The 14,085-nt window shown below is 38.3% G+C and overlaps 1 protein-coding gene across 1 annotated transcript in view; it reads left to right on the top strand.

Annotated features, from left to right (window-relative positions):
* Positions 1-14,085, top strand: part of DCDC2 (doublecortin domain containing 2) — a 52,069-nt gene that overhangs the window by 10,992 nt on the left and 26,992 nt on the right. The window contains exons 3-7 of the mRNA XM_009564169.2: positions 7,571-7,647; positions 7,778-7,909; positions 8,760-8,906; positions 10,665-10,719; positions 12,906-13,107. Of these exons, the coding sequence (XP_009562464.2) occupies positions 7,571-7,647; positions 7,778-7,909; positions 8,760-8,906; positions 10,665-10,719; positions 12,906-13,107 (613 nt within the window). The remainder of the gene's footprint in view (positions 1-7,570; positions 7,648-7,777; positions 7,910-8,759; positions 8,907-10,664; positions 10,720-12,905; positions 13,108-14,085) is intronic.

Raw genomic sequence — 14,085 nt, 5'->3', positions numbered from 1 at the left:
CTGTGTCCTTTTTTCTATTTCGGCCTGTGTATTAATAAAATTTCTCTTTACATAGTTCTGTATACCTGACTCTTGTAATCCTGAATATTTTAATTAACAGGTTGCTTACAGATGGATTTAGTGGATTTTGGAGCAACAGAAAGACTTGTAGAGGCTTAGGTTCATGCCACTGGAGATTTCATTTCTGTATTGAGCTTGATATGGAATTTGAAAGCTGGTCTATGCCTTTAATAAAAAGTCTGCCTTGTTCTGTGGAGTACCTGCTCTTTCTGGTCTGTGGAGAGGCTGGGAGGAGGAGAAGAGGTGCCAGTACTGAAGCTTTTAATGAGGCATGTTAGTCTCATTAAAACTTGTTGCTGCATGCTAAATTGACTTTCTGGAATTGTTAACAACTTTTACTTTTGATTAAAAATAATGTGAAAAAAATATTTGGGACATTGATTTTTTGTTCTTCAGCTGTCACTGTTCACAGGTTCAGGCCCTTCTGACCATCTACAAAGGCCAGAATTTGCTTTTGGTTTAAATGAGTCTGAGAGATCTGGGGAAAATACACAAATTAGGAGAGGCAAAAATGGTCAGAATTGGCAGTACTGTCTTGGTGACAGAAATGTGTTAGGATCTATATTGCTTGAATAAAATCTACATTACTGATTCCATTGTTGTGTGTGTTGTAAGCGGTGTAGGGTATAGCATCACATAACTTGGAGAAGAAACAGGAGCTATTCTTGCAATTGAGAAGCAACATATGAGTGATCTATTTTGGAACACTGCACAGTCTAGGTGCCTGGGCAGATAAGGCCATGCCGCTGTCTGATTTATCCCAGCTGAAGATCTGACCACTAGCTCAGTGTCCCATAACTATGACAGATCTTGGGTAAAACATTATTCTTTCCAGGGCTTAGCTAGATGGAATGGCTGAAAAGGAGAGTGATACACCTTGGGGATGAACATAGTGGCTTTCAGCACTTTGGGAATTTTGTAGGAGCCTTGCAGTCTAGAAGGTTCCCTGAATCAGTACGTCACCTTGTTCCGTTGTAGTTCATTTCCAACTCATCTGTACTTTATGTGGGCCGATAAGTTTGTGTACTGCTGTGGTGCTGTGACGTATTTATGTAAGTTCGGAAATGTGATCAGTTAATAGCAGTTTGAATGGTGCTTTGTATCCATATCAGTAGAAAGGCTAGTAGTCTCTTGCTCAAGGCTGTTTGCAGTGTACCATCTGGTAATGCCCAGTAGCCAGGGAAACATAGATTATCCAGGTTAATTACTGCATAGAGTAACTGAAACTGTTTTCTTTGACCGAGAAGCTCTATGAGTTTGAATCTGCATCTTTCATCAAAGTGTATAAAAATGCCTACTTAAAAAAAGTTGTGTTTCTATGAAATAGTTAAGATGTTTCCTGTGTTGTAATAGCTTCAGGAAACTTATCTTTCTAATTTGCTTTTGATCACTGAACCTTGAAAATTCCTTTCTTTGACATCACAGGATGGTGATGGTGTGTCTAAATGGGCTTTTGGTTCTTTTGACCCCAGTTCTACCCTAGGGGAATGCAAATATTTGTTCTCAATTTTCCTGGGCACATTGATTAACAAACAGGCCATTGTAACAAACTGGCAAAGCCATGGCTCATTGCATGAGCTGATAAATTTGGAATGTGACATTATGTTGAAATATCTTAAACTCTGAAAGGTTAGTTATAAAGTGACGTGAGTAATGAGTGAGGTGTTCGTAGCCACCCAAAACTATGTATGTTAATACAGCAACAAGAAAGGCTGACTCTTAAACCTATATAAATCAAACCAGCACAGAGCATCTGGTTCAGGGCTGTTATGTTTTTTTTACTGGTTTACTGCTATAATAAATGTAGACCTGTAAATCTGGCAGTTGGAGGGCACTTCTGGTAAGAAAAGCAAATAAATCGGGTAGTCATACCATTTTTTAGCTATGGATAACTAGCCTGTGTCTTCATGGCAGCCTGTGTAGGCGCTGTCAGACCTCTGTATTTAGCATCTCTAATTATTTAATATACAGAGGAGAGAAAAGACAAGCTAAGAATGGCACATTTCTATTTCAAACTATTCTCAAGTGCATGGAAGCTGTTTTTTTAGAAGCTAAATATGCAGCATAGTGTGTTCAGAAGATGATTAAAATACTCTTTAATTAAATATATGCTTGTCTAATATTCATGAACCAATTCTCTGAAGTGTCATACGCGTCTTCCAAGTCCAGAGTAGCCAACAGGAGGCTCGTTAGTTTGCTGGGTCTGTTTCACTTTCCACTTGTTATTTGAATAGAAAGTGTGAAAAGCATAATGTGGCATTTGTAGAAGCAAAACGTTTATGTATGGGGATCAGTAAATAGGTTCACACCAACCGAAACAAACTCACATCATTTTGCTATATCTTCGTTTAAGGGATTATGGCTTTTCCCTCTTACTGGTTAACACATGACTAAAAAAAGAAGTGAATCTATGTATTTCAAACCAATATGTGGGCTCCTCAGAGTCCTTACACGAATAGCTGTTGTCAGTGATGGTTTCCCTGTAATGCCATTTATGTAATGCTCTATTCCCAAGGTAACATTGCTTTTGAGTTAGAAGCATGGCATGAGCAAATATTCTCATGAGTGCTAAGCCCATCCATAATGTTCTAAAAAGGGATAACATATTTTTAGTTAATCGTCTGTCTTTTGTTTGGTCAGGTACCCATGAACATAATATACATTTTTGTATGAGAATTATATTAAATTGATGTATATATGTATGCATAGATGTAGCATATACATGTATACACATGTGGGTATGTGCACACTAATTCAAAATGGTTTTCTTACAAAAAGTATTTTTCATATATGTGTGTATGATACTATACCTAAGGTAATGGTTTGGCTGCTGATCATTGCATTTTGCTTTGTTTTTGCCAACAGTCAACAGTGGAAGATGTAAGTACCTAAAGGAGATTGTGTTATGTGTTGTATGTGTTTGTCAAGTGTTTTGTCTGTTTGTTAATTTTTGTACATATTAAGCATATTTTTCAGTGCAAGGGGAAAACTTATAGAATGCTATAAAGCATATAAAGTGAGTGTGGATTTTTTTACCATATTTCAGTTAAATGCTGATCTGCATGTTGGCTTTGTGTTTTCAAAGGGATGTTAGGAAGCATTCAGGTGCAGCTAACATTCAGCAACACAAATTCAAGTGCAGCGAGTTACAGCTGAAGATGAAAGCTGGGTTCTAAGAGACTCTGTAGATAGTATTCTGAAATTTGAGTGTTTACAGAGAGCTCAAACACTGCAGATTGATCTCCAGTCCTAGTACCCAGCCTGTGTTGAGTTTAGCTACTTGTTTGTCCCAGACTGCAAGGTGCATTACCAAGTTATTTTACAGGTAGGAACTCCTCTCCGAGAAATATACATGTACGTAAAGAAGAAATTCTTCATGATGAGGGTGGTGAGGCACTGGAAGAGGTTGCCCGGAGAAGCTGTGAATGCCCTATGCCTGGAGGTGTTCAAGGCCAGATTGGATGGGGTCTTGGGCAGCCTGATCTGGTGGGAGGTGGCCCTGCCCATGGCAGGGGTGTTTGAACTAGCTGATTTTGAAGGTCCCTTCCAACCCAAACCATTCTATGATTCTATGAAATATCCACACTGCTGCTGGTATAAGGGATGCTGTGGGAAATAACAAACTCTTTGTAGAATATAAAGGTAAAAATTATGGTGGTTTTGAATGTCTAAGATCCCATAGGGTATTTCCAGCTGTGTCTTCTTGCCTTGCAGATTCTCACTCGATTGATTGCTTTCACCTTACTTAGTCTCCTCTGAGTTTCAACTGATACAAGTGCTTTCTCTTCCCCCATGGAAACACTTTACATTGCTGTTCTATGTTGTGGTGTAATACCTGAGAGGAGTATCTTATCAAAACATGTTGGCAACATTTGTCAGTAGGATGTGGAGGCTGTCCTTGAATGCATCTCTTCAAACAAACTGAAAATTCGTGAAATTTAAAGATAAAATCATAATGGAGCCAGATCATTGATTAATGTAAATCTGGTTACAATTGTTGACATAAATGGCAAAGTGCTGATTTAAATCAGCTGAAAATGTAGCTGGTGAAATTAAAAGAAAATAAAGTGATGCTGGTCTCTCAATGTAAGCACAAAATTTCACCCAAGAATGCATTTTTGTTAAACTATAACTCTGCCATGCCAGAGTGGTCAGGCTATTTCAGACACTGCTACATTGTGGTACCTCCTTCAAACAAAATAGGAACAAACCCATGTGTTCTTTAATTAAATCCTGGATCAAGTCTTCTGGTGGGGTGGTTTGGTATACCTTCACGTACTTCAAAGGAACTAAATTGGTTTACAGTGGCTGAGCACTTGGTCTTTTGTTAGTGTATGCTTTTGTGTATTGAAATTATGTGGCTTGCTTTAGAATATGTAGCTCTTTTCATAACCCTAAATAGTTTAGCACTGGTCAGATAAAAGTTGTTCTAAACAATACAAGATAGTAACTTGAAGACTATTGCAAATATTACACTTGCTAATCTGTTCTTTTCACCTTTTAATATAGGAAATACATTTGGTTTAAATATGCTTAGCAAAACAGCATGTTTGTATTTTGTTCTGGTTTAGGCCATGTTTAGGTAGAAAAGATTAAGCCTCTGCCCAAGCTGGTCCCATCTTACAGTCCCCTGCAGTTTGCTCATTTCAGAACAGGGCTGACTTGTTAGGGCACAGAAGTCTGCCAGAAATATTAGTGGCTCCTTAAGAGAGTAAGCCAGAAGACAGACTTGAAAGCTGATGCCATAGTATCTGTTATTGGCAGAAATACAGTCCCTCAAATAATAAATGAGTCTTTAACATCTCTCAGGTTGCTTGTTTTTTCAGAGGTGCGGTGAATGGGCTGCATGTAATAACACGACGGCCTTCTGAGAAGCCTACATCAAAATTAATGGTTTCATCAGCTTGCAAGAACAACTAAATAATTGGGCACACCTGGGACTGTCATAAAGGGCTGCTTTCTGCTTAGCAAATGCTTTGTGACTGGTTCCAGTAAAGCGTGGGTCACTGAGACCTGAATGCTGCAGACTGGATCAGAGAACTTAGTTTAATGGACTGTTTGGAGTGTGTGAGAGCTTGAGCATAGGTATCAACAATATAAGTAAATATCAGGAATGGGTAAGGAGTCAACTTTTAGAAAAAGCAGTATAAGACTTTACTAGTTATATATTGAATACTTTTATAGGGGATTAGCCTGTCAACCTAGCAGCTATGCAAAAGCTGTAAGGGCAGCCTAAGTTGCCATTGCCATTTTGGATGCAACGCATGTTTGGAGCTTAAATATTAGGACCTGATGGTTTGGAAGTAAATCATTATTGCTTCAGCTTTCAGCAGCATACTTTTTAGAAAGGTATCTTTTTATTCCTATATTCCGAAGCTCCCTACTGGACCAATTACATTGGGCAAATAAACTTTAATGGGTGATAATAGCAGTAGAAATGTTTTCTGGTATTGCAGTTTAAGATATGCTTTCTTTTTCTTCCTAGAGACTCAGAAAACTTTCACCTCAAATATTTGGTGACATATATGACCAGTTATACTCTGATAAATTTGCTTTAAATGTTTCTGCAAGAATGACTGAACTCCTAAAGTATGGAAGTCTCCAAAAATTTCCTTGCCTCTTCTAATGATCTGTATGATAAACAACCTCATACTCTCATTCTAAGCTTGTAGTAGTAGGTGTGAATCTTCCATCTGATTTGGAGCACACTGGAATGAACGGCAAGTCTGTGAATTGCAATAACCTTAGCCATTAAGGCATAGCTTACATACAGTCTAGTACAAGATTTCTCTCTGTATGAGGTCGAGACAAACAAGTACCTACTAAATAGTTCTTAAGGAGTAAATATACTGCCTAGTAAATTACTTGCATAAAGGAAAGGTCCCTAGCCACTCCAGGAGCCACTTTCCTAGCCTAGTCCACAAGCACTGCTGGCATGGTGCAGCAGTAACATCTTTCTTGCTGTTTCTGGCCAAAATATCCCTTGGCACTGAGCTTTAGATCATCCTGTCCCTACTGCTTCTTATGGCTTCTGGTTAGTCACTGTGCTTTGCAAAGGTCAGTTCTGCCTTCCTCTGTACACAAACAGTGTATGCTTTTAAGTCTTCTGAATGTAAGAAAATGAAAGACTGGGAGGGCTACGCTGCTCACAAGGGCTTTTGAGAAAGGCAAGAAGCTGAAGTGAATTGAATTCAGAATAGATGTGCTTCTTTTTTAGCAGACAGATTTGAGAACAGATTTTGTTCAGCAGATTTACCTGTTCCTGTCCTTTACTTTAAGTGATTGTACCTCAAGGAATGCCAGCTTTGCATTTGTTTAGTTGGTTGCTTTTTTCCAGAAGAGTTGTTTTACCTTCAGAATTTGTGCTTGGTGCAGAATTTGCTCTTTGAGGTTCTTTGGGTTATGTAGGAAGTCATATCTGATTATTTTAATAATTTTTAGCTAGTTTGAAATATCTACTAGGTTGAGAGCCTCTCTTGCCTTTTTCATTATATATCTGGAAAACGGTTCCATTGGCACTAAATGAATTTGTGTGAAAATCCATGCAAAATCTTAAAGCACTGGAGCCCAGACCATTTTCCATAAATTAAATGAGATGTATTGGTTAAGCTAGCATAGAGTGTGATAAAGCTGCAGCATATTGTCATTAGACTGCTTTACATAGTGATTAGAACATTGCTGGTTTAAATCAACTTTGTGTGTTTAATTGAAAGCATATATTTGTGCATGCTGGCTATTTAATCCTTTAAGCTTTTATGACATTTTTCAGAAAAGTAGACAGCTCGTTTTTGTGTATGCTGTGCCTTTTGAACTTCTGTTTGGGTTTGACACCTTATTTTGATTTGCTGATTATGGCTAATTAAAAAAGACAAACAAACCCCTTCCTAATGATTTTGGAGTTTGGTTTTATCCATAATAATAATGCTGGGAATTAAGTATCCTATGTTTTATTCTGAGAGCTAAAAATTGGCAATTCACTGCACTTATGAGTCATTGCCCTAAAATGAGGACAGTATTCAGCAACCTTTATAAATCACTGATGGATTTGAATGTGAAGACCTGTACAAGAGCTAAAGTGCTTATTATGTAACAGCAGAGAGAAGTAAAGATGACATTTGTTGTTAGAGAGAAGGTGGTTTAATGGCCTGGGCCATACATATGAGCAGCAAGGACTAAGAAAGCAAGAGCAGCATTTATGGGTGTTGCTTTGGCTCTCTATGATCAACAACTGAGAAGTCACCAAAGATGTCCATAACTTTTGACCTCCCCGTGGAAACCATACATTGTGCCATGCTGCACTGTGGTATGCTATGCTGTGGTTATTACTCAATGTAGATATACATTTGCAGTAGTAATTATGTAGAAGGTGAAGCTGGAAAGGAATAAAATGCATGTTTAAAAACAGCAGCTGCTTTCTACAGATACGCTGCCCTCCTTGCTGGTTCTGGTCAGGGCAAAGCCTTTCCCAATATGAAGACTGAGTAATTTCTAGTTCTTTTTGTCCTTGCAGGTCAAGCCAGTTACTCACAGTAGAATCACTGCGTCAGCACGGTTTCGAAAACCACTCCAGGAGCCCTACACTATTTTGTAAGGAGAATTTTCAGTTAGTGAACTGTTGTTGGGGGGAGGGGGGTTGATGGGGGAGGGGTAGAGGTCCGTTAAGTTCAAATGAGTTTTAAAATGCTTCTCCTAATTATTTTACTTTGCTTTATTTCAGCCTGATTGCTAATGGAGATGTTCTTAGCCCTGTAGTGCGACTCCTCATTCCCAGGAAAACATTGAATCACTGGGATCATGTTCTCGAAATGGTTACAGGAAAAGTTACCCTCAGAAGTGGAGCTGTTCACAGGTATCAGAAAGCTGGATATTTGTAAGATACATTGGATATGCATAGATACGTTTTTAAAACTCCATAGGCAGATACAATAAATACTAAAAGTTCAGCCCCACTGCTGCCCGATCATGCAAATGCACCATACAAGAGAGTAGAGTTTCTTGTGGTTTCTGTCCAAGCCTTTCAATTACATAATTTACTTCATGCTTTGTCAAGATCCCACTGCACACCTACTCCCACAATCACTGAATGCACTTTCTTATGATTTACTCATCCCCTCTTTTTCTTGTATCTATGCACTGCAAACTGTACTGCTGCACTTTCAGCTGTGCTCTTCTCCTTTCATATGGTGTTTATGCTTGTGCTGATTGGTCAGCCACGGTGTTGATGGTCTTTCTCATTCTGTGTATGCTAGAGAAGCTACCATTAAGGTGGCGCAGTGCAATTCTACTCATAATGCAAGCATGATGTGTTTTCTCACACTATGTATTAAGAATAGCACAGCACAATTCAACTGATAATAGCAATGTGAGAAGTTACAGATTAAAGACTACACATAGCAATGCAATACAGATCATCCATGGGTCACCTATACTGTTTTAGGCCTGTTGATCAGGCCCTGTCACTTCACATACTTCATTAGTTTTATATAAACTGTGATTTAGGTCATTATTTTGTTCTGTCTTTCCTTGCCTTTTGTTTTTTATGTAGCAGCTCATCATTGTATGGCATCCACTGTGCTTCATTGGGTTTCATATGTGGAAATTCAATGTTATTTAGTGAGTTAAGATTAATGTAGCTTTCAGTGCTCTTAATACACCTAACTGAATGCAAAGTTTTACTATATTAAGCCTTTTCATTTCAGACTTTACACTTTAGATGGAAAACTCATTCAGAGTGGGTCAGATTTGGAGAATGGGCAAATCTATGTTGCAGCGGGTAGAGAGAAGTTTAAGAAGTTGCCGTATGGTGAACTGCTGTTTAGCAAATCTACAGTGAGAAGGCCACAGGGGTAAGTTCTGTAGGTGTGTGATATACTTGTCATGTGCTTGTGTATGTCAATTTGTTTACAGAGGACCACCAGTAAAGTACAAAATCATCATTCCAAGTATAAGGGATGGATAGATGGGTTATTGACAACTTGTGAGGAAGTTGAGATAAAAAACAAAAGGAGAAAATGGTAATTTGGAAGATTATTTCACATCATAAACAAGCCATTGATCATGTATCACAAAATTAATATCAAAGAAAGGATTATTTTGACTTCACCTAATTTGGTTTTTTTTCCTGGGATACAAATGTGTGCAGCTGAATGAGATTAGGTGGAGCTACACCAGTCTAGATCTACCCTTGCTTGGTAATGTTTTGTGGAATATGTGTTCGCTTAAGAATGCTTTACATTTGGCTCTTTTTTCAAAAGGTAGTGTTATAACATTACACAATCCTAAACTGTGTGTCTGTAAAGAGAAACTTGGGCTTTTAATATCTTTGGAAAACACAGAGATTTGGAGCCATATTATGGAAATAAATGCAAATTTGTCCCACAAACTGGTGTAGTTTAGAGTATTTGTTCCATATTCTGTCCCCAAATAAACTGGGGTGTGATTGTTATTATTTTTTTTAGTAAGAAATTGTAGACAATGTGAATAACTTGAAAGTATTTTCAAGTTACGCCCCTCCTGCCTGGAGGAGAAGGACCTGGGGGTGTTGATTGACAGCTGACTGAACATGAGCCACCAGTGTGCCCAGGTGGCCAAGAAGGCCAAGGGCATCTTGGCTTGTATCAGAAATGGTGTGGCCAGCAGGTCCAGGGAGGTTATTCTGCCCCTGTACTTAGCACTGGTGAGACCGCACCTTGAATACTGTGTTCAGTTCTGGGCCCCTCACCACAAGAAGGATGTTGAGGCTCTGGAGCATGTCCAGAGAAGACCAATAAAGCTGGTGAAGGGGCTGGAGAACAAGTCTTACGAGGAGCAGCTAAGGGAACTGATGTTGTTCAGCCTAGAGAAGAGGAGGCTGAGGGGAGACCTTATTGCTTTCTGTAACTACCTGAAAGGAGGTTGTAGAGAGGAGGGAGCTGGCCTCTTCTCCCAAGTGATAGGGGACAGGACAAGAGGGAATGGCCTCAAACTCTGTCAGAGGAGGTTCAGGCTGGACATCAGGAAAAAATTTTTCATAGAAAGGGTCATTGGGCACTGAAATAGGCTGCCCAGGGAGGTGGTTGAGTCATCATCCTTGAAGGTATTTAAAAGACGGGTAGATGAGGTGCTCAGGGAAATGGTTTAGTGGTTGATAGGAATGGCTGGACCTCCAAGAGGTCTTATCCAACCTAGTGATTCTATGATTCTATGTATTTTGAGACACAGCATTTGTGACAAAAGAATTTAAGAACAGTGAAAAGCTACTATATGTTGATTAGTTGGTGTAAAAACAGTTTTGTTGAAATCGTTGACAATTTGTTGAATTTTGTTGATCCTTGAAAGTTTTCATTGTTGCAAGGATCTTTCATGTAGTAGTAAACCTGCTCTGCAAATTTTAGGAATATGAAATATGTATTGTGGGGAAATGTAATGCATTTGGTTAAGTTAATGCCTATGCATTTGAATACAGTCTAGTGAGGAGAAATGAGTGATTCCTGGTAAAAACACGCAGTGAATAAAACAGTTAACTTTGCCATAGACAGTTTGTTGTTGTCTGACGTGGTTATAGATTCATAGTGTCTATGATGGTGATAGTGCATACTGTTCTACGATATGGCTTATTTCTGCAGGTCTAAAACCTCGGTACTACCTCCAATTCTGGGATCTCGAAAATCTAAAGGCAGTGTAAGTATCAAGTGCCATAATAGAGTTTGTTTCTCATTTTTCTTAGTTCTAGCAGATGGAAAGACCCTCTCCTTTGGGTTTTAATTAAATATGAAGAGAAAATATCCACAGCCACCTGGTGGTATGCTTATTAAAGCTTGATGAATCTGTAGCTATTTGCAGCATCAATTAGACAAAAGAAATCTGGGAAAATATTATTGCAGTGAGGGCTGCTTTATTTTTTATAAAAGCTTTCATAGCAAAGATCACCTGCTGCCTTGAGATCTTTTCAATAACACCTTGACAGGTGTATTTTTGTATTTGTTTATTTATTGATTTAAGTTATACACCTAAAGGGAGAATGCTTTTTTTTTACAAAATGTCTTGCATTAAATGATGATTCTGCATGCTGAGTCTGAATAAGGCCCTAAAACAGTTTCCTATCTCATATACTTTGTCCTAGCTGACCAATAATATAGAGCTTGAGCCTCCGCTGCTTTGTATTTTGTATAGCCAAATCAGACTGTAAGTATCTGTTTGCACCAATTCTGTACAAATGCAGTTTACAGTACAAGTACAAAACAGGGGAGAATCAAACTCTCAGTCTGTCATTATAATTGTGGTAGTTGATCATGTCCATTTAGTGTTTACAAACAAAAAAAGCCTGGAGCCACTAAACAAAATAAGCAATAAAAAATACACATCTGTTCCATTCTATTGAAATTAGAAGATAAAACCTCAGTGAAGAACACACTTTAAAGTAATTTTTTTTTTAAATATGAGCTTTGTAATTCTAGATTTTTTTAAAAAAAGCTTATTAATAGTTTTAACTTCTTGTATTTTCTATTACTTAAAAGCATATTAAAAAAATTATTTGATATTCATCTTTATTCCATTGGATTTGTAATAAAAGACGAGTGGTCAAACATTTTCCATGTTTATAACAAGCGCCAAAACCTGAGACAGGGATATGTGCTACTGTCCCTAAGTATCTAAAGCAGCACTCGAACTGCTATAGATGATGCAAGTTTTTGCTTCAATTAAATATCTACGCTTTTTCACTGTTATTGCTTGGGAGTAACAGTCTCCAGTTGGAATTAGAATATACTGAAGTATTGCTGTGACATTATTGGAACTGTTGGAACAGGTTGTGATGAGACCCACAAAGACGATCCGAGGGCTGGAGCACCTCTGCTATGAGGACAGGCAGAGAGTTGGGGTTGTTCAGCCTGGAGAAGAGCTGTTAAAGAACCATAGAATCATAGAATAGTTAGGGTTGGAAGGGACCTTAAAGATCATCCAGTTCCAATCCCCCTGCCATGGGCAGGGACATCCCACTAAATCAGGCTGCCCAAGGCCACATCCAGCCTGGCCTTGAACACCTCCAGGGATAGGGCATCCACAACTTCTCTTAGTAACCTGTTCCAGTGTCTCACCTCTCTCACGGTGAAGAAATTCTTCCTCATTTCTATTCTAAATCTGCCTGCCTCTAGTTTATACCCGTAATTACTGCATATGAATTTACGATGTTGATTGTGAACAGATTTAAACTGAAGAAAAAAGTGTGTATAAATAATAAAATCTCTGGCTAGTACATGCAAAGTCATACATACATCAAAGCTGTGAAAATAAGGGCCAGCATTCTGGTTCTGTTTCTAGGTAGACCAAAGAACAATGATGTCCTTGGAGTTAATTCAGAGGGCATGTATTGGCAGACCCCTTTCTAGGTGTCCACTTGGCAGTAAGTGTTAGTGCCACATGGAGGTGGTCATCCTCTTCCAGATGCTTTTGACATTACCAAGTTAATGCCCAGGTCTCCTGTACACAGGTAGTGAATTATTATCAAGTTAGGGACGTTACATCTTGTCACTTTCCACACATGTGAATAGATGGGATATAACATGTATATATAGATTCACCTAGCCATTGTTTTTATCAAATGAAGCATTATTTCCTTATGCTAAATGTGTTACTCTCTTCTGTGAGTTGTTGAGGAGCATTAATCCTTTGTATCATTTAGCAAGGTGGTGAGATAGTTACAGTTTTCTGGACAGTTTAAGATATCACTGAACTGTACTGATTATAAATGAATACACTTCTTTAATACCTGTTACTAAACCTTAGTATTAAAAGGCTGAAACAATATAGAAATTAAAAAATAAACTTTATCATGTTCACCAGTTGTAATTGCATACACTTCTTTTCAGGGAAATGACTGGCAGTCTAAATCTACTGTTGAATCCAGTGACCTAGGAGAAAACAATTCCACACCGCCACGTCTCAAAGGGAAAGACAAAAAAAGCCAGAATCCAGAGGATTCTGTGTCCAGATGGCAGTTTTCTAATGACTCTACAAAAGTAAAACAGCCAGTGAGAGTAACAGCTTCTACAGGAGTCCTTCAAGATAACGGTCAGTACTTAGATAAAAAACTATGGTAGCACAGTTGCTTTTGATCTTCAGTTAAAACAGTGCGACAGTGGAATAACATGCTTGTATAGTTCTCAAATTGTCTGTTTAGTCTGGCTAACTGAATTTGCAAAAGTTCTTTCTGCTTAAAAAATATAGTTATGCATAACTGCTATGTTCCTGACTTCGTTTTCATACTAGGGGAAGCTGTGTATGATATTTAGTATACTTTGGCAGCTTAACTAAGGTGATCCTGTCGTTGTACTTTTGATAAAAGCATAATAGAAAACATATTTTCACCATTTCTCCACTGTTCTACACTGCAAAAGTATAAAGAAAGGAGCTGGTCTGCTCAAAGGACCTTGCTGTCCCTCAGGACCCCTGGTTAGCTGTGTTGTTCTGGGTAACAAAATGACTAGACCCTGGGGGAATAAGACAAACACGAACTCCATAGCTGCTGAGGCTAATCATACAGCTGCTGCAGGTATTTTGAGAATTTCTCCCCTATAGTGATGTGGCAGCAATTTAGAAATTTAGTCGTAAACATCCTCATTGAGAAACTGCTTTTCTTACCTTATGGTGTGACATGTCCTCCTCCCTCATTCTTTTTTTTTGTGACTGGAAAACTGTCCCCCCACTATTGATATTGCTGGCATGCTGGCATGGCTATTTTTACTCATTAGTGAGAATTCCAGAAGTCATTGATGCAGGCCAAGTAATATCTGTCAGGAGAAATAAATTATAATTTTAGTAGCATTTGGCGTGTCTTCTCACTGCTGTTTAAATATTAATTATTACGTCTGCAATAACAAATCATGGTCTAAAACTTCAGTGTTTGTCATCCAGCAGCACAATTTTTTACCTCTGTTTGTCTAGACTCATGAGCTATGGGTTTACTTTGAGTCAGGCTCAGGTTTGTAGACTTGTGTTTTAAAAGATCAATTAAATATAATCTTTTGTAAAATAATTGTCTTTTCAAGA

Source organism: Cuculus canorus, chromosome 2 (assembly GCF_017976375.1).
Source record: "Cuculus canorus isolate bCucCan1 chromosome 2, bCucCan1.pri, whole genome shotgun sequence".
Taxonomy (NCBI): domain Eukaryota; kingdom Metazoa; phylum Chordata; class Aves; order Cuculiformes; family Cuculidae; genus Cuculus; species Cuculus canorus.
This window is presented reverse-complemented; position numbering and strand designations above follow the sequence as displayed.